The sequence below is a fragment of the Pseudopodoces humilis genome, chromosome 5, assembly GCF_049639895.1.
Source record: "Pseudopodoces humilis isolate 2021_Gansu_Grassland_sample_001 chromosome 5, ASM4963989v1, whole genome shotgun sequence".
In the NCBI taxonomy this organism is placed as follows: domain Eukaryota; kingdom Metazoa; phylum Chordata; class Aves; order Passeriformes; family Paridae; genus Pseudopodoces; species Pseudopodoces humilis.
The window spans coordinates 34,335,902-34,357,529 of record NC_142204.1 but is presented as its reverse complement, the minus strand read 5'-3'; the positions used below and the strand labels follow the sequence as shown (position 1 = coordinate 34,357,529).

Here is a 21,628-nt window from a genome sequence, read left to right as displayed (position 1 = left end):
GGCTGATTGAAACAGAATGCTTGCCATTGTACATTACATGGATGTGTACATTTAAAGTTATATTTCATCAAGTGCTTGACAGAAATGCAGTGATTAAAAATATTCAACACAAAAATTTAAAGAGAAGCTCAAACATTCAAGTTAGAATTGCAAAATTCTCTTGAAACTCAGCAAAGGAATCTTAAAAGAGTGAAACAAACCTGAAAACCCAGAAAATTAAAAAAATTAGGCTTTCAGAATCCAAATAATAACATTACAGTTAATGATTATGGATGAAAAATAAACCTATTTGTTTATAGAATTAATTTGAAAAGTAATTTTTAAGTACCAGCTTTTTTCTCTGACACCCTCTAATTACACTGGGAGTTCAATGCTACCAAGAGGTCTCTTTTGTGTTTGCAGCCTTATTTTATTAGTTCTTCATAGCTCCTGGCAGCTGCTAGGAGTCAGTGTGCTGTTTTTACAAGGAGGCACATGAAAGACAGCATTAAATTATTATATAATTGATGCAAACAAAAAGCTGAGTTTCTTATTGTCTGCATTTGATCTCAGGCAAAAAGAAAGTAAAGCTGGTAGGGTTTATGGGGAGCCTTTGACATCTAGAAACAGAAATAACACTCTGTTCACTAGATAATACAAAAAAGGTTTTTCACCCTTTTGAAAAAGAAAATCTACATAGGGAGTCATTAAATGCATGTCTATTTTTTAAGAATTGCACAGAAGGCAAAAAGCACAGGATTAATGATAATGTGAAATGGAAAAATGTCTCTCATAAATTTATGTTCTTTCACAAATAAAATAATATTGTACAATTTGCAGACAATATTTTCCCTTATATTTTATATGCTGCTTTAAAAACTTTTACACTGGAAAGCAACATCACTGCTAAAATGCCATAGTACATGGTCTTTGCTTCTCATTCCAGATTTGAGTAAAACAATAAAAAACCTGATATTTGAATCTAGTTTCAGCCAAAAAGTCACATAAAAACAGTACTCACTTTTTCTTTAGTCTTCTGTCCTTTTCTGCTTGTGTTCCGAGTTTGCCTAATCCCAGAGATTCCTGAGCTGCTGCCTCTGTTTCCATGTAACCTCCTGGAAAATAAAACAAACAAAACCCCCACCATATTTTCCCTTCTCTCTCTTCCTGTTGTTCCCCTCTTCAACCCTTCAATTCCTCTCCCACCCACCATCATCATCTGTGTTTGCTTCCCTAAGCTGTGACATCTGGTGTTTGTGGAGAACATCTATCACCTGCAGAAGTGAATTCTGACAAGCATTTACTACATGGGAAAAAGTAGTGGAAGAAAAAAAATGTTTTCTCCTCCTTGTGTTTAGCAGAAATGTATGACAAGAGCACCCTTATCTCCTTTGCCTATTTTTATTTGCCTCCTAAAGCTCAGTCTCGTGGTGCTAAGAAATGCTCTCACCATTTTTTAATCTTAGTTGAGAAATGTACAAATGAAATTGCATTCTCTAGAACTGTCTCTCTACTGTTGCCATAAAACAGCATCACCTAATGCAGTAGTGTTAAAGTCTTCATTTTGTTTTCATAGAGAGTCTTAGATGTCCTTATCCCTGCAAACTCCCAGAGATGACAGAAAGAATCTGTCAGAGAAGTAAAAAGCCTCCTACATCTCCCTGGAGGTGTCTTGTAGGCACCTAAATCCTGTCAAAGTCAAGGGAACTTGAATAACTTACACAGACTCACAAAGGTAGCTTGCAGGAAGCAAGGACATGTGGTCCAAAATAAGATAATTTTATAAACTAAGGGCATGACTGGTATGATCCACATGGCCACTGACACGACTTTCCTAGTGCAGAAGTGGAAAATGGTCTGACTATTTTATCACTGCCCTGATTCAAGAAGAGGGGACCTGCTCATGGAGCTCAGTACAGGCTCCTGGCTCTGGCTCCTCACTGTCCTCTTACTCCCACTTTAATGTGTGCAGACAGAGGCATTGCAGCACTCCTCCAGTGCTCCAGGCTGGAAGGTGTGTAACTGGCACGAGAAAGAAGACAACAGTATGGCAAAATGGTGATGATTGACTCGAAAATGGCAACTTCTTATTTCACAGCTAGTGGATTGTGAACAATTGTAGAGTGGACATGGGCATAATAAAAAAGCACAAAATAAATTGAAATATTTCTGTCCTGATTTTAATAATAAAATAATTCATAAATGTTATGTAGTGAAATAGCACCACAGCCTTTTACAAGTTTGATTTACATACATCTCAACCAAAGCAGATCAAAACCTACTACTGCATCATGTCTATGACATAAACTTTTCTAAGTTTGGGTTCAAGCTGTTCTTTTAAAGCAGGTGCTGTTTTGACACTCCTGTTTGTCTAGACAGCTTTTTACTTTATTAAAAAAGAACATTACTTCCACAAGTCTCACAATGAGAATGACACAAATGCATCTCAGAAATGCAGAAAACACAAATGCATAATTTTGTTTACTTCATCTGTCTGTCCAAGTCTTATAGAATCTCATGAAATGCTTGCTGACTCTGGATAACATTTTTCATTCAGCAAACAATCAACATACCACATCTTTGAGAGAGCAGCCCTCAGTATGTTGGATAGAAATGGGATGAGTGCAGTGAAATGAGGGCTTATTACAGCTTGGAGAGTAGTTTAGGCATGATGAATGTCTCCATTCTCCCAATACATCTAGACTTCAAATAACTGGGTGTACCTTGTATTGGATGTGGCCACAATAAAAGCTTCCTAACAAGCTGACCTTTCCATTTGCCACGCAGATCAGCTTGCTTGGGCAACTCTAAAAAATGCCTGGAATGTATTGTTTGTTTTAGGGCCTAGAATACTTAAAATGTAAGATGAGAAGAATACCTAAGTGTCTAATGTGGTGTTTGTCAAGTGAGAGAAGACTGGAAAAGAAGGAAAGAAGAAAAGCAGGAAAGAAGGAAAGAAAGTGCACTTGTGCTCCCTGTATCATTCCTTTTTCCTTCTCCAAGAACTTAGAGAAAACTTGAAGAATCTAGAAATCTTGCACCTTGATTCTGAGAAAGGTCTCCTAAGGCATGAATTTGGCTTGGAACAACAATGCTAATGGTTTATCAGAGAAGGTAAAATTATCAAATAATAAAATAACAAAATTCTAGAAAGTTTAGGAATTGAAAAGGAATAATTTCAGGGTTTTGCAAGGAGCACAGAGCAAGGAAATATTTTGGTTAATAGCATGGCTCTGTTGAACTTAGTAATCCAAATCTAGAAGTTTCAATACTGTTTCTTAAAAAAGAGTATATAAATATATTCTTTAGAAGAAAAGGTATTTTCCATATTAAAGAACATAAGGAGCATATGTCTAAATTAAATTAGAGTGTTTAATTTAAACAAGCAAATAAAATACATTATTTTATTGATTTTGCAAATAAATTTAGGTTATGAAAACCAAATATTTTGCAGTGCCACAGTGATAGGACTTGCTATATAAATTTCTGTGATGTAGTATCTTACCACAAATAGAACTCCTAATTTTATAGCTGCACAGCTAGCACATCTGTTGTGAAATTGAGTCAAGTACTACCACAACTGCTCTTTTTAAATATTCCTTGTCTCTTGCAGCTCAGGATATTCTATGATTCTATGATTCTATGATTCATTGAATGGAAACAGCCACTCAATAAATGCTTCTCTTTTGATATGTTAAAAATTAAGATGAGCAAAACTACCTGTAATTCAGCTGCTCAATGTCTTTATAATTTCTGAAAAATATTTTGCTCCTACCTTTTGATTAGGTAACAGTCTTACTGTTCGTTTCATACATGCTAGTAAACCTACTTGCTTAATTAAAATGTGCATTGTACTGAAATCTTTACTGTTGAATTAAAGGATCGAAGTTCCAAAAAATCATATAATTGCAAATCACTATAATATTTTAGAAATTTCATGACCTAGTATGGGGAATTACAAATGGACTTTATCAAATTCCATGTATGTATTATTAATCATGGTGGGTATTACGAATTAACCTATTGCCCAATCATTGCTACTCAGATAGTCTTTGAAGCTGTTATTTCATTTTTGTTCCACATTTCAAATAGCTGGAGGGAAGACCAACACATTTATTGCATCTTTGTCCTCTGTGTTCCTGACTTACTGATAAATTGTAGATTATTATGTATAAACCATTAGTATATAAAAAAAAGGGCTATCTGGAATGTAAATCTGAATTAATAAAGTCTAACTTTAGATGTAGTCTAAAGTTATAAAATTATCCATCAATGCAGATGGTGGCATACAGGTGTATTTGAAAGACTTGTTTATAGATTCTCATTTAAAAGATTGAATAAAACACTTCATTCTATAGTGAGGGAAAAAAGGGAATTCAGATTACAAATTGAAATTAGGTTTTTTGGTTGTTTTTTTTCAAGAATACATGTTTTTCAGAGGCAGAGAGGAGAAACCTAGTACTACCTTTTTATAAATTCTGTACTACTTTAGCAATGGTTTTGTTAGTTGTGATAAGGACACACTGCAATACAATACATGTAGGGTTTTAATTTCAGGCTTATCCTTGCTGCTTAAGTGTTTACAATTACTGCAAGGCCTTAAAATTCTTTTGCAAGTGTTACATGGTCATCAAGCAGTAAAATTTAGTGCCTCACAAATCTGTATTATGTGACATCTGCATGACTAGGAAAGAGACAGTATTTCAATTTTATTGACACATTTATTCCAATTTGATACTTGTGTTGGCATGTGTCCGTATAGACATATCCTACAGAAATAGGCAGTTGAAATTTTTTGCCATGAATGGAATAGAATGAAATAGTCTTGGCAAGTGAAAAGGGCAGGAGTAGGAAGAAAGATAAGCACTGCTCTGAGCAGAATAACTAAAGAGTTATCCTGAGGACATTCCGCTATAGGCACTAGAGTGCATCTATTGACACACTGAAATCTGAAAAGCAGCTACGCTTAGTTGCAAGGACCTCCTGTATCACAAAGGTACACCACTTAAAGCCATTTGTTGCTTATTAACTTCTCCTCTTTATGTGGTTATTCAAGAATACAGTGTTATAATTTCTACCCTAATTCAATAGACTATTGAAGCACCAGGTTCAGTGAAGATGACTCCAGTAATTTGTGCCAGAACTCTCCTTTCATTTACATTACAGTCACTGAAAGCTCTCGACAAATATAACTGCTGATAACAATTAAATCTAATGGGAAAGTTGTGCCAGACAAAACAGAAAAATGAGCGAATTGGAAACTGAAAAAAAAAGAGAAAAATTAAACATGGAAAAATGGCAGTGAAATGGTGACTTTATCTTGTTACCACTAATTCCTTACTGAGCTGTCCAAGTCGAGCCTTCTCTTTTTTACCAAACAATCGTCCTATTGAAGACTTGATTCCTTTCTTTTTGGGAGCTTTGTGCAGGGAGTCCTGACTGCTGCTGACACTGCCAAGACCAATGCTTTCTGGCTCCAGTGAAGCAGGCAAACTACTGCAAAATGATATAAAGAAATAGAATAGATAACATGTCAACATTTTTATTTTCTTCTGAGCAGCTCTGCAAATAAATTAATTGGTTATCATTTAGTAATGATCTCCCAACAAGTGGAACAATCACATCTTAAAATTATTTGGCAACATATAGAGCAACAGAAGAGCACACTTCCTCTGTCAGGCAAGGCTGAAAATAAATATTTTAACTTTGCTAAGAGCAATTTGTGAAAAATACAGTAGTCAGCATTCTGATTTTATTTCTAGGATTTGTAGCATGGTTGCTTGCAATAGCCATCAATACTGTACCTCAAAATAGAAATACCCAGCATGTACTTTAGCACTGATGAACATTTTCAGGGTCACGCAACAGACAAGGGGTAAGGTTTTTTTTCTCTCATGACATGAGAAACAGAGAAGAAATCAGGTCATTTTGTAATATTTAAACAACGTGATTTGAAAATAATAATACGTGGTATACTGTGAAGTACCGATCCACGGTGCAACCATCTTACCTTCTGGCATCATTGTGGTATGAAGAAGGAAGGGTATGAGTCATCCTGATAGCTCTGGGTGTTGGAGGAGGAGAAGTTTCACATTTGATTGTGGCTTTATCTTCACGCCCATCTTCCTCAACTACTGCAATCTGGGGGAGAGAGACTCCAATGAGAGCCTATTAGCTTTTCAAGAACGTTTTAACACATGCTGCATGAAATCAAGTGGACTGAAGCATGTAAAGTATCGAGCAATTTTTTGAGCAAATTGTAAGGGTTCTTTTTTTTTTTTTTAAATATGCTGTTGGGAAAAACAATTGCCTAAATAAGGCAGCTTAAAGCACATATTTGAAAGTAATGAGATTATGCTTGTAGAAGAAGCTAATTCCCTTTATGCTGAACAGGTTGACACAATGAAGGTCTAAACATGAAGGTAGTCTCAGGTGTGGGTCCCTTGCACTAAACAGGATTATTCAGGTTAACTAAATTTCTCAAGGATGTAAGGGAGCAGGGGAATACAGGCATAAACACAACCACTTTCTTCACATTGTGTTACCAGAATAGTCAGTATGCTTGACAATAGGCATGGACAAAATGGAATTTTGTCAGTGCACATAATGATTTATCTTAAATACCATTCTGACATGGAATCTCATCATCAGTACCAGTTCTGTAAACAACTTAATACTTCTCCAGAAGATTTCAAGGAATCTGTTTGTAGTTCCTCCAGAAAGAAAGTGGCCAAAATACATTTGAAGGTAATTATTTTGTGTCCATACCTCCTTAAAAATAAGTATTCCTTTAAGTTTGAGCTGTGAGACTGTTACTCCAAGTTGTCACTGGTGGGCCTTGATTCTGTGGCTTAACTGTGGCCCCTGGAAGCTTTTCCAGGTAGGATTAAAATTATTATGTTCAGGCATTGAATGAAAAGGAGAGGGGATGTAGTTGCTGGCAAGGGATCCAGTTATCTAAATAGCAGGGGAATAAAATAAATGTGCTTTCCCAAACTTTAAAACACCCCCGGTATCATACCTTTCTCCGATGCTTCCTTAGGTCGCTTGGCTTAGATTGATAATGAAAGAGGCAACAACAAAAAAATAATGATTAATAAATATTATTGAAACATAAAAAAGTCTCACATTTGTTGTTTGCACATTCATGAAGTGGGAAGCAAAGATTAATACTTTCTATATTATATACTAATTATATACTTGATGCAATAATATATGATAACCCCTGAAAAATACATCATTCTGGGAAAGTAGGTTTGGGGGTGTTTTTCCTAAAGAAACACTCTCTTTCAATTTCATAAACTTAGCAAAGAATTGGACATTTCAAGCCTGTAGTAGCACTTACTATTTTTGAGTTTTTATATAGGTACTTGGGTTATCCCCAACAGAGATTTTTTTTAAAGTCTTATCAAATATTACAAATATATTGGTGTCCCACCAAGTAAAACCAAAAAATGTCATCACCAAATACCATGCCTGAAAAAATGACTGGTATTTTCAGGAAATGAATACATATTCACCCAACTTCTGCAGTGTTACTTGGCAGTAGAAGACTGCTAGAATGGGAGTTGTTCAACTCCCTTTGCATTTTTATTTTTGGTAGATGTCTCATTCATTTAAGGAAAGCTGAAGATACTCTGTAGAATTGATTTACTCCAGCACCCAGGCTGTGGAAACTCACACAGTCCCGCTCCTCCAGCCAACCAATACAAGGTCACTTGGCAATTTGAGCTCTAGAAACCAGGCTTCTACAAAACCCTTCCCAACTCAAAGCTTCACTTAGAGAATGTCTGACAGACTTGCATCTGTTCCCAGATAGCAAGGAAGTGATATTCAACACTGAGCTCCTGCTGAAACAGTGCAGGGCAGAAATGTCCTGAAATGGTTGATGGAGATGAGCAAAGCTGTGGGCTGTGCTGCTGACACCGTGGGGGGATGCTTCTACTGCTTATGGTAAGTCAAGAGTTCAACTGCAAGTCAGACAGACAAATCCACCTGAGTTTTAGCACAGTTACAGCTGGATGCCAGTGAGACTACAGCAACCTGAATTGCAGAGGCTATGCTGTCATTTTGTATTTGAATCTGATGAACCTCATGACCCAAAGCTACAGTTTTCAAATCCAGGCCACCAGGCAGTGCAGGTGTCTGGTGGCGGGGCAGTTCAACCACTGCCATTTACCCACAGCCAGACTGCGTACTTTGAACGGCTGCAAACGGGGACCAGACTGTGCTTTTGGGAAGGTGCTGATTCCGTGAAGTGGCTGGCAGCACAGCAGCCTGCACACTCCCCTCCTCTACAATGACCTATGCAACCAATATTTTCATTTCTGCTGTTCAGGTGTGGGAACTGGGGCAGCAAAGAATAAGTTATGACTGCCTGCTTGGACCTCCTCCCTGTTGACCTCGGATCCCAAGGCAGCAGCAAACACCATACTAAACTGGGAGGAGCAGAGGGGGGTATGAGTAGCTGTCAGTTCCCAGGAAAAGGGAATACTTGACGATTACCAACAAAACCCCTTATTCCCAGCTGAGAAGAATGAACAGCCAGGCTTCATTTCCAGCTGCTCTTAGCAAACTTTTCTGTTAGGAAGGGCTCTGCAGGGAATCTGTGCTGCTGCTGCTTCCCAGGAATGGACCACAAGGGGATATTGGTGATATTATGATTATCAGAGAAAAAGCAAACAAAAAATGGGCTTATGCATACCCTATTCTATTCCCTGTATGAGATCAGCAGAGTGGGCTGATTTGATTCTCTCCTAGTACTTAAAGGGATTAATTCACCCCAGCCCCAAACTGGCTAGCTCACACTGAACCCTGCATCTGTACTCAGATTAGTATCAGAGCTGTACATCTTAAATATAGATGTATATAGTATATGCTTACTATCTTCTGATATTTGACAGATGTACTGTTTCTTTTTGTCTAGGATCAAAATTAAATTCCTTGTAAATCCCTTTCCAAATCAAACCAGACATGCTTGAATGTGTTCTCAAACTTAGAAATTATTTGCACAGTAATTTCATGGTGGCTTGATCTCTATGTGTGAGCCACCTGTAATATTGAAATATATCAGTTAAATGAATTAATGGAAACCAAGAGCTTATTTCATTGTGCATGACATATGAAATGAAGAATGCATAAAAACTGCTGCAAGTGTAAAAGAGTGTACCAAATATAAAAGTATATCCAAATGATCACATATAAGAAGTGGTGAAACGTCTTCATGTTTTCTAGACATTTCCTGGAAGTTTAAACTCATCAATAGTTCCACAGACTATTGTGTAATAACTGTACCACTTAAGAACTTTCCATTAGTAAACAATTTTTACATACAAGTAATTCATACAAGTAATTTACATACAAGTAATTTTAATTACTGTTTCTTATTAGTTCCGTACTCTATGGGCTCAAGACCCTCAGTAATCCCATCACTATGCCTCTAGTGAATCATGCAATGCTCAAAACTACTATAACAAAGCCCAAAGATAACAAATGTCCAAATTCTAGAGAATTTCCTGTCTGTATGGATGATGAATATGTGAATAAAGAATTAGAGAGATGAGCCAGTCATACAGTGAAAAGATTAAGTACTTAATACAAGAAATATCACATCAAATACTGTCATCGTAAGGTTTCTTACCAGCGTCATAACCCCCATTCTGTCCATCTCCCTGGCTGGACTGCGAGGGGTGAGTTTCGGAGTCGAGTGTCCACTGGGAGGAGATGAGCTTGCAAGTGATGATGCTGTCACTGAGCCAGTAATGGAGGTGCCTTGGTGGACTCTGGCTAGATTTAAGCCTTCCAGACTCACACTGGCCACTCTGTTCTCTATCTCTTCAGCACGCAATTCTGTTGACTCTTTCTCTTCTTGGATTAGCCTTATTGAATAAAAGAAGAATACTCTTGTTGTATTTGTCTCTTCATAATCCCAGAGCAAAACTAGAAGCCAGTTCATTTCAAATGAGATTTGAAAATAAGAGCAAACAAAGATGAGTATCACAGATAACTAAAAAATACCCTTTTCCAATATTATTTTCCTGATTACCCGTTATCAAATTATTTCTCTCAACTCCTCCATCCTCAAAACCTGTTTGAAGAATGTGATCAACAGCAAGACTTGATGTATGACATTTCAGGAATATTGGGTCTTTTGCAAAGGAGCTAGAATTGAGCAGGGGGCTTAACAATCCGATTTACCATAGACAACTAATTCCAAGCTTACGTTGGCTTCATCTGATTATCTTTTGCTAAATCACAAAGTTAAGAGTCAAATGAAATTGGGCCTTTAAGAAGGGAATTGCTAAAATAATCCATATTAATAAAACAAGAGAATGTGCAAGACAAATTGTCTGTTTTACCCCTGTAATTTGATCAAAAAATGATAGCTGTTTCTAAAGCCCTGGCTTTTTAAGTGAATTTCATTAAAATTGCTTTCTTGTTAGCAAGCAATATAAGCTTCTTAAGCATCTATCACCTCAACAGGATGCTTCCATTGGGTTCTTTGGTTGTTTTTCAATTGTGATTGCACCTCGAATGGAAAAATGTCTTTAAAGTAAAATATTTCTTTATAAGTCCTTTGCCCATAAACCCTTGCTAGGAAAAGTCTTTTTTTTGCAAAAAGGAGGAAAAATTATCAGGGATCAATGTGAAATGAGAGAATATGAAGTCTGGGGAGGCTGAAACTGTGAACCAGACTTTTCTGAGTGAAACTAAGCAAGTACAATACATAAAACCATAATATATTGAAAGTAGAAACCTAAAAACTCCTGTGCAGTGGTAAATCTTCTTTCCTAACATCCATTTCAGAATTTGTATAAAACATCTACCATTTTTTTAAATAATGCAGGGAAGAAACTTAAAGGCCATTAATATTTTGAAAGAGAATTATAACAATGTTTTTCATTTTACTAATCTAAATCCTGAGTCATGTTGTATAATAAAACAAATCTAAGGCAAAACACAATTTAATCTCTTTTGATATCTCAAAAAAAATTATAAACCCTTATAGTGTTTGTAAATTAAAAACAAAAACAAACAAACCAAGAAAACATGAAATGCAGAATGGTTCATAAGACTTTCCTTGTAGAATGATTTTCCTTAGCTGTATAAAAAAACTTACAAAATTACATGCCTGATCCTTTATTAATAGTTGCTATGATAATAAAAGCCTATACTTCAGTACAAGATTAGCAGTTGAGGAAATAAACTACCCCCAGTAAAATAAATTTTTTTTGTATAAAAAGTGCACCCTTGCTTCCCTTTAGAGGTAAAACTGTACCTGAGTAAAGGCCCTGGGTTGAGTATAACAGTGATCTGATTCAGGGTGGCACAAATAATATCCCAATATGTCACCTGCAAGTACTGCTCCTTGTTAAATCCCTTTACTGTATCACTTGTTAAGTGGACAAAAGACTAGTATTGTTTAAAAACAAATATAAATGTTGCATCTACAGCTTCCTGTACTGGCCACGGTGCTGACTTCGACATAACAGAAAATATAGATACGGTTCTTTCTTTAATATACACTGTTTTAAGGAGATGTACCTTCCCAACACCAAAATATCTCTTTGACTCTGTATCTTGACAGGGGTAGGAAAAGGTTTGAAAAAACCATGTCATCTTATCTGAACAAACACATTCTGGGACAGCAAATAATGTAAAGTTCTAGATGTATCATAAAAGGTTTCTCCCTGAACAGAAAAATTACTCAAATTCAATATATTCCAAAAGAGTTCTCCCTTTATAGTTACCTTGATCAGAGAATGATTCTTGTTTTGATTATATTTCTAACCACAGTATTTCTGTTTCTAGTATTACCAGAAAGTCCCTAACACATTTACTAACATTTCCTTCATCTCCTTCTAGGAAAACCGTCGCTAATGAGAGGATGTTTTTCACACAGCTACTTTTTCTAAAGTTGCCCTTTCTGAAAAATATGTAAGAATGCTTTAAGCATAAAATATGGCTTTGTTTATAACAATCCCTTAATTAAAACACATCATTTGATTCTGTACCTCTCCATTAAATTAGCACAGATATTATAAAATCTTATATTCATTACCTATTAATTCATTACCTATTTCCAAGCACTATAATCCAACTTGGAGCATGAAAAATCATATTATCTGTCTACAGAGAAAATCAAAACCATGTCTTAGAAAATGTGGCTTATGTTAGATTTAACATAGGGATAATTGCCAGAAGAAAGCATGAAGAGCACTGAAATAAAATATTTCTGATAGGAGATTGTTACTGAGAAAGTGGAGTCATGCATAACAGTGAAAAAGACCTTGAAAAGAGGACTGTGAACAGTAATCTGTGAAATCTTCCATATGTTAGCCTCCTCTAACTTCTCTTCAACTGGCCAACAGTTCTTCACTTGGAAGGTTTTTTGAAAGAAATTTCTATGGTTAAGAAAGAAAGACTCAGTTGATGTCTTCACACAACCAATACTCTCTTCAGGAAAGCAGACACATTATCAATCCTCTAAATGAAGAAGTTGTTTCCTAAGTGCCACAAATGGTACCTGAACTCAAGGACTAAAGGAAGCTTGAAGCTGTAACCATAAGTGCATCGCAGCTGGTTCAGGCTACATACCTGATTTCTTTATTGATTGCATCTAGCTGCTCCTGAAGCATCATGGCCAGAGTCTGGGCATCGGAATGGCCGCTTGGTGACAGCAGGTCCATGGAGCTGAACAGGGTTTCTCTATCATCATCATCGATGTCCGACATCTCCGTGTCGCTCTCAAACGGATGACTGCTCAGAACACCCATCTGCTGCGTCCTATTCCACTCATGATCACCAAGTGATTTTACCTGAGCAGGAATTAGGACATATATGGCTTATGTCAGAGAAAACTGCAAAGTCAAGCTTTAAAAAAACTGGGAAAGGAAAGCAACGAACACTTCAACATATGTATTCAATTATTAGTGCTCCATTAATGCTCCCAACATTACAGCAAATAGCAAAAAGTATTTTCACATAATTGCAATTTAGGTATACAATTACTACAAGGAAAATTTACACAATGAGACACTCTGGAAAGACAAATAATCAAGTATGTTTGAACTTTGATGCCTAAACTTCAACATTCTCTGCTGTCATTTCGTACAAAAGTTCTCTTAGCAGATATAGAAAAAGCTCTGCTCTCTGAGTCGGGTTTTCTTGTTTGGTGGGTTGTTTTTTTCTCTTGTTGTTTTCTTTCTGGAAGAAAACTCCACAAACCGTAAGCTTAAAAGCCTCAAATACATTATCTTATCAGGGAATATGTGAAAAGAAATTGGGGATTAACCTTTGGTTCATCTCTGCGTACTCCCATCCGGCCTCTTCTAGGTCGCCTTATCACTTTAGTTGACCGATAGTCAGACTGGCTATCAACTAGTGAGCCCACTGAGTACCTCAGCTCTGTTGATGTGTCCAGATGAGGTCTATAAACAGAATTACATAAGTGGACTAAGAGAGCAATAGGAATAACAACAAAAATCCAATGACTTTCAGTATAGCAACAGAGATTTCTTTTTTCAAATGAACATTCATGTATCACATGATAAATGAGAAAACTGCATCACAAAACGTAATTTAAAATTGAAATAATTGCATGAGAAAATAAAGGAGAAACAAATAATAAAATGTCTGATTTTTTTAAATGAAAGCTATGCATAGAAAAGCTTATCATCCAAAACTTTAACAAGAAAAAGCACATTTCAGGATAATCAGAGCTGGCAGCTGAATGTATTATCCTGTATATTCATAAATATGCCTGAGGTTACTCTAAGCATGTTATGTGTTCATGAGTGAGCATACAGATTAAAGCTTTCCTGCTGTACGTCTGTGGTCTACATTATGAAAACATTAGTGAACTGACCTGTGATATTTAGCATAATTTAGGAATTACGAATCTTTCTTTGATGAAACTTTCAGTGCTTTAACCCCCAATTTTTCCTACAGCCCTGGTAAGTCTTGGAATTTTGCAGTGAAGCTTATAAAGGATGACTTCAACACCTCTTTTCTTGTTTACAAACAGTGGTCCCTGACCTCTTTGTCCTTAGTCAAAAAGCAGCACCAAAAATTCACTGCATGCTGCAATAAAAAACATCCTAACCATGGGCTGTGGAAACAAGGTGGAAGAGCAAAGGGTCAATGCATCACTTGAGAACTCAACCACAGAAGCAGAGACCTGAACAATTTCTGTTTCTTAATACACCAGCAATCTCCACATAAAAAGATAAGAATAGCATGATCACAGTAAAAAAATGAAATGTAACAAAAACCCCCATAGGACAGTGACTTTTTTTATCTTCTGTGTACAGTAACTGTCTCAATAGAACTTTGGTCTCATAATCAATAATATTTGGTTGTTGTGAAGCAAGTTGGCAGGAAAAAAGAAACAGTCCAGGTTCCAGTGTCTAGCTGTAGATATTCATCTGCTGACCAGCTTCATTATTTTCCTGAAAGCACAAACTCCAGCCAATGTAGAATTGAATACAGGCTGAGAATAGGAAGTATTCAATGTTCAGAGCTTTCTATGCCTGAGAGAGCTGGGAGCTTCATGAGGTAAGGTTACATTAGGGAAAGTATACTTCTTAGTGCAACCTGCTGAATTCCCAAGATATTTAGACAGCTTCAAACAGCCCTCTGACAAGGGCTAATCAGCTCCTCTTTAGGGAGCACAAGCTAATGATACTCATCTACCCAGCAAGAAAAGCTGCTGTTCAGCAAGGATGGCTGTTCCAGAATCAAAGCTGCTGTTGCAGCAGCTCAATAGCCTCCGTCCCTGCAAGCATGTTCAAGAAAAAAAGTGTTGTGTGCCTGTAGTTACATTCCCAAGGGAACAAAATTTCAAAAAGTTAGAAGCATCACATTCTGAATTTCATTGACTTACACTTCTCTACCTATATAAAAACATTATTCTAAGAAATAATAAAAAGTTGACGGAAAAACCATGTCCAGGTACTGAGCAGTATGTCTGAGGACATCAATGGGCAGACAATAGCTGATGGAAAAAACAACAACCTCTTGAACAAGAGTAATTTTAGATGAATACAGTGCTCCCAATGTAGTGCTCCATGGATTAGTTTTGATCCATGAGCTTTGTCTGGCAGGTGTGCCAGCAAATTTTAAAAACTAACATGTTGCTTGTTATGAAAACAGCACATGGCACACAATTATCAATAAAGCAACAATGTAATCTCAAGGGACACTTTTAAGCAAGAAGGACTTTCTAGAATGACAAATTATTTTCAGCTGTTAGTGTTTATTTTTTATGGCATTTGTCTCACTGTTCTTCCCATATGGATTTCCCATCAAAAAGAGGCACAATATTTAATATCCGATTATGAAGTTTTCAGATCTCTCTGGATAATGTCTTCACATTCAGCTGAAGTTCTGTGGTCCTTTGCTACACATTAAGTACAGCTGAGTTATGCCTTGCTAATAAAGAAAAATAAAATATATTATTTATAGAATAAATATGATTGTAAATATGCTGATCAGTTTCAGCATTAAAAAGAATTGTTTCTAATTTATTTTTAAGGTCTGGGAAAAAAACTTGTGCATTTGCATATACTTTTCAAAACATTTAATAATTTAAAAGGCTTTTGATAATCTCAGTAATATTTCACTGTATACTCACTGATAAACTGATAAACCTTACCTAGATAAAAAGGTGAAAAGTAACAGTAATAACAACTGCATAGATTTAACATTTGAAAAGAAATAAATGACCACAATTATGTGTGGTTTGAACACATCCCTGCTGTAAATGCTTGACATTAACATTTACATCTATTTCAGCTTAAAGTGAAAAACTTCTGTCACAAAATATTACCTTGACAAGGTGGGTTCGATTAAAGAACCAGCCCTCAGTTTCATTTGATCCAGTTCAGACCGCAGCTTCTCAATTTCTTCAGCAAGTCTTTCCTGGGAATAAGAAGAGTAAGATACACTTGTGACACAAAATACATTTATTTTATGGGATGTTGTTCTCATAAAGTTAAACAAGTAGGCAAAGATATACTGAATGTGACACTATAATAAAAGGAAGCTCATTTAAGTCTCACTGCTGCTATTGAGATGTACATGTCAAGAGGAGGAGGTACAGCACTCTGCTGTTTTACCACTGCCTGGAAGTGCTGGAAGGACAACTTTGTCCTTGAAACTTATTTCTTATTTTTTTCCTACTATAAAGTGGCATGACTCACCACTTGCCCTATAGAGACCAAGATTAAGAGTTGGACTCAATGAGCTCCAAGATCATCTTTTCCACCCTCCATGATTTTATGATACTATGGGATTGCATATTTTCTGACAGAGACACAGACAGAGAGAGCTGCTTAGATGACTCGAACTGCAGCCATATGTCTCGTTCATGTTGAGTTGATGTGACTCTACTATGAGGTGCTGCTGGCAAAAAATGACAATTTGCCACAAAATTGGATTTTTGGAGCTAAAAAACACCCACGGTTTACAGCTACCACTACTTTTCCCAAATTCTACAAATAATTGTTATCTACTAATAAAGTGAAATCAAAGAATTTTAAAACAAATTAAGAACAAACATGGGATGAAGCTATAACACCGCTCTTCCTAGAGTTAAAATGTTTAGTCGCAAAAGGCTAGGAAGAATATGGATCCTCTACATCTATAAATAATATCAATAAATCATGTATCTATAAATAATATCTACAAATAATGTATCTATAAATAATATTATCTATCAATAATACCAGTTTCAGTGAGTATTAATACTGAATTATTAATATATAATTACTGAAATATTATTAGAGCATTTAAAAAATATTTCTTGATTGAACAGAATTACTGAGATGACTGAAACTCTTTTGGTAACACTTGCCAATTACTTCGAGATTATTAGTATCTGATGTTATGTCCATCTATCTGAAATTGCTTCATCAGTTTCTTCATCAAAGTGGAACAAATAATCCCTTCAAAGAAAGACACTTAGAAACTCTGGGGTCAGAACATGTAGAGACAGGACAAGGGATAATGGCTTTAAAATGAAAGAGGGTAGGTTTTAGATATCAGGAAGAAATTCTTTATGGTGAGGGTGGTGAGGCACCGAAACAGGTTGTCCTTTTGATTATTTGCTGCCTTTCTCTTCAGGTTACCTAAATGTAGATGAAAATAATTTTTTTTTAACAGATACCCCTTTTGTTGTTTTTCTCAAAGGTCTTGACTTTTGATGCCTTATATTTATATTGGTATAGAATGAAGCTATATTTTTAGAATTCTATACAATTGCTCTTACAGGGATTTAATACATTCTATATTAAGTCTGTATCTGCAAAAACACTTCTGTGAATCTGAATGCAAATACATTTGTGTATCCTACTGCACTCAAGGCAGGAATAACTTTAAAAAAATCCTGGTATGTGGGATTGGAAGAAATATTTATAATCAATTTGACTGATTCACTAAACAGCATTAGGGGTTAATTTGCAAGGAATGAAGAAAAGTCACTTTCAGCTATATTTAGTATAATACCACTGCATTTGTTAAGAAGAATCACATCAAATCAAAATCTTACATCCTTTACTATGAAAGTGCAACCAGTTATGAATACATCTCTGTTAAACAAGACTTTTTCTGAATTAAAACCGATAGAAGAAAAACACTAGAGCCAGTGAAATCAATATGAATTTTGGTACTGACTTCCTGAGGCTAAGATATCAACCATGAACTTAGCTCAGAACAACTGTCAGAGACCTTCTAAGGCTATTTATTGAATCTAGGTGATTAAAGGAATTCTCATTTGTGTCAGGAAGATTTGTCAAGATAGCTGGATAGTTAATATTTCATATACATATTTCCAAATAATAATTCTACATATTTTGATAAAACAAGATAAAATCACAGTATTTCACAGTACCTTATCATGTAAGGACTCTTCTAGATTTTTCCTGAAACTTTCAGATTCTTGAATCAAAACATTCTAAAAATAAAAAGAGAAACAAATAAGCAAGAAGGAAATTAGAGATACGTTAATGTATCAGATATCACTATATACATGTGCAAGTTTAAAAAGTTCATATATGTTGGACTTAAAAATTAAAATTCTTTAATGCTTCAGTTGGATTATATACTTAATTTTAAATGCTGCAAGAATTCTAACATGTGCATGTGTCTAGTTAGAATAATTCTAACTAGGAGCATGTGTCTTCTAGATCAGGAAAAACTTTGCATCTTGGTTCAACTGAGCAACTGCCTCATCCTTACACAATTTCTTCTTTTGGTAAGTCTGTTTCTCTATCCATACCACATTTTGTTCCAATGATATAAACCAGACTGAATAAATAAATCATCTGAATTCTGAAATACCCTTCTGAAAAACACTGAAAGATTCCCCTCAGATCATACAGAAGGTGAATAAGTAGAAGAGAGAGGGATTAAAGAGGGAAAATACAAAGATAATTTGCTTTGAATTTTGCAGGACCACATTGTCTCACGTCATGGAAAATCTGTAAATAACATTCCCTCTCCAAGGTTAGATGATCCTTCTCTTGTGGTGCCAGAATTTTACTCTTCCCAGAGGAAGCAAGGTGAAATCAGCAAGTTAAAACACTGCAATGATGACACATGTAAAACATCATTCCTCAGTTCTTGTCCACTTTGTCTCACTGCCTCATGCAGCCCATCATGCCCTGGTCCTTTCCAAGCTCTTCATTGGGCTCTTGGCTGATAAACACAAGACTCAAAATATTCAGCCATATTCACAGCACTTCTGAGAAGACCCTTGAGCTCTTGAATTAAGAGTTGAATGTGTAAGCTGGATGACATTTGTGATAATATTTGGTAATACAAAATCAGCATGATGCCTCCATCCTGATAAAAGCAAAACATATGGGAAATCTTTATTAAGCTAAACTTTATACTGCTGTTTGTACTGTACCTTTTCTTCGAGTGCTGCCATTCTCTCTTTTAAGTGTAGTTGCAGACGCTCATTGGATTCTGTCAAAAGTCTGTCTACAGTATCCGATAATCTTTTGTTGTGCTCCTCATTCATTTTTTCTCTTTGCCTTGCCTTTAATGTAGGATAGACGAGACAGATTGGTAGGGTCCAAAATTAACCGGTACACATTTACATCATTAAAAAATTACAAAAAAAAAAAAAGGTAACTGTAACCATCTAAAAGAATTCCACAGGAAGTGTAATTACTGTTACTGATTAATGCATATCCATTTCTGTAACTGCAGAATGCTTTCAACTCTGTAACTGGATGTAAATTATTGTATTAAGATGGTCAAGTAATGTAGGAAGATGCCGCCATCACTGCTACAAACAAAACATTTACAATTAGATAGTTTTGGCTGCTGAAGTACATAATGTAGCAATATACTGGCAAATGAAAAGCGTACAGAAGCTGTTTGCAATACACATACTCTTTGAAGTTCCTGATTCTTCTCTTCAAGTTGAGCTTCTAAGTGTCTCATACGTTCCTCAATGTTTCCATGCCTTTCTTCTGCCTGTAAAAAAAAAATAGAAAGACTCTTTCTGTAATTTAGGTGTCTTTGGAAGTTTTTATCTCAGTAAAGTTTAAACAAAACATAAAGCAAGCTACTACTAACTGCAAACTTAGTTTTCCAAAAATAAACTTTATTTAAACAGGCAGCTGAACAGCATTGCTTGAAATGTGTCAGCTACAAAGGCCTGTTACATCCAAGCATCAGCAAAACATTGGATTTATTTATGAGCAATGAAATCAGCCAAATGTAACATGCAGACTGTGCATGGTTTGAACACAAACCTGCCATCGTAAAATTGTAAGCTCCTGAAGCACTGAACTGCACGATGGTTGATTATCAATTAAAAAAAAAAGTTTAAAAAAATGAAAACAAATCAGATGGATTCTATTCAGCAATAGAAAGTAAAGTCCAGTAGGACTACCTTCCTACGTATGGAGATCATTTCTTGTAGTTTAGCTTCCATAACATATTGATAATCATCAGATGAGGTAGAAGAGGTTGGATCAGACTAACAAGTCAAGGAAAAGGAGAGGGACAAAATTGAAAAATCAGAACTAAAGACACTGACACTGAACAGAACACAGCACAGAATGCTTAAAAGAAAAGTGTGATTGAAAATTTAATACTTTTAACTGACAGATTTTTACATGGAATAAGCTACACTGATACTTGGTGAATAAGATGCAGTTGATGTGGAGAAACTGAAAATAATGGAATGCTAAAGAAGCTATCAACCTACACATGGAAGTTCAAGGTTAGTGATGGCTGGCTGATGACAAATTACTACAGAGTGGATTCAAATCGATACTGTCTGATACTGTCTAATCTAATGTTGTTTCTTTCTCTCTTCTTTTTTTTTTTTTTTTTTTTTTTTAATTTTGGTAAACTGAAACCAGAACATCAGAAATTCCTGTATAATTCTTCTACCATTTTCTAGGAATGATTACAATGCATAAATACTACGTAATGGATTGGTCAGTTACACCACTATGCAATGTCATGGTACATCCCCTACTTTCTAGAAAACAGAATTAATGTCAAAAGAGAAAAGGCTCAAGCTTTCATATGCCATCTTAGAACACACTATATAAGGCCTTTCATCCAAATAAACAGTATAGTTTTGATCCCTTTGAAAACCCTGAAAAGATCCACCCTGGTGGATCTCTTTGGAAGATCAAGGTCATCAGATAAAAGAAGAACCTATAAATAAAAATTCATTAATAATAATGAAAAGTTATAACTGAGTATAGAAATGGTAATCCAACCAAAAATTCATTATTATTTCTGAAGCTGACCTTAATTAGGTCATCTGTGCCAAAAAAAACATGAATATTCATGTTATTGTCATATCGAACAAGTCTATGTTATTATTCAGAAACTAAAAAAGCCCTTTAAAAAAAGGGAAATGCTATATTGGTTTTGTTGCTATGGAAACAGGGATGTGCATAAGGCATACAGAGAGTGTTACTGATGACTGAGTTGTGAGCTCGCGCTTGTCAAATGCTGTTTCACTCTTTCAGATTTACTCTCTCTCAAAAAGAGATCCGAATTCCATCTTTAGATGAGTGAACTTTAATACGCACAAGAAATACTAATTTTACAGCTGTATCTTTGTGAGACTATTTTAAATATGCTTATCTGGTAATGATTTATCAGATTAATTAGGAATAGGTATCAAAGTAATGCCAGATGTTCATAATAACTTAAAATTACCCATAACTTAAACTCAGTAGTATTGTCAGGACCAAAAGTTCATACAGAAAGCAATCCTGTGATCTAGTAATTTATAAAAAGACTCCAGCTTTTTATATGAAAACATTCACATAAGAACATTTTTCTTTGAATAAATATAAGAATATTGCTTAACTAGTATTCTTTTCATAGTATATTCATAAAAGTAATATTCTTGAAAAATTTAAAGGAAAGTCTTTGTAATTAAACTCATTTAGAAGTGAAGCTCTTGTTTCTGATCATGAAGCAGGCATATTGTGATGTACTTGAACTTATTTATTAGCTGAAACTGTTTTGTCTTTTATTACAACTTGGACCAGCAACAATACTTCTATCATCTTGAACTTCTCTCTCCATTTTACTTATTACCCAGTTTCATCACACTAGTGCTAATTGCACTACTTCCTCTCCCAGCTGGGTAATTAGAAAGATA

The 21,628-nt window shown here is 35.5% G+C and overlaps 1 protein-coding gene across 6 annotated transcripts in view; it reads right to left on the bottom strand.

The window, feature by feature from the left end:
- Positions 1-21,628, bottom strand: part of PPFIA2 (PPFI scaffold protein A2) — a 283,305-nt gene that overhangs the window by 35,526 nt on the left and 226,151 nt on the right. For 5 of the 6 annotated variants that reach the window (XM_014248838.2, XM_088055057.1, XM_088055058.1 and 2 more), the window contains 11 exons: positions 19,381-19,464; positions 18,890-19,021; positions 17,870-17,932; positions 15,809-15,900; positions 13,274-13,409; positions 12,577-12,797; positions 9,620-9,857; positions 7,001-7,030; positions 5,990-6,120; positions 5,321-5,475; positions 1,001-1,094 (listed from right to left, as the gene is read on the bottom strand). In XM_014248838.2, coding sequence (XP_014104313.1) covers positions 1,001-1,094; positions 5,321-5,475; positions 5,990-6,120; positions 7,001-7,030; positions 9,620-9,857; positions 12,577-12,797; positions 13,274-13,409; positions 15,809-15,900; positions 17,870-17,932; positions 18,890-19,021; positions 19,381-19,464 — 1,376 coding nt within the window. Of the gene's footprint in view, positions 1-1,000; positions 1,095-5,320; positions 5,476-5,989; positions 6,121-7,000; positions 7,031-9,619; positions 9,858-12,576; positions 12,798-13,273; positions 13,410-15,808; positions 15,901-17,869; positions 17,933-18,889; positions 19,022-19,380; positions 19,465-19,885; positions 19,973-21,628 lie in introns of all 6 variants that reach the window. The other variant, XM_088055061.1, reaches the window with a different exon arrangement.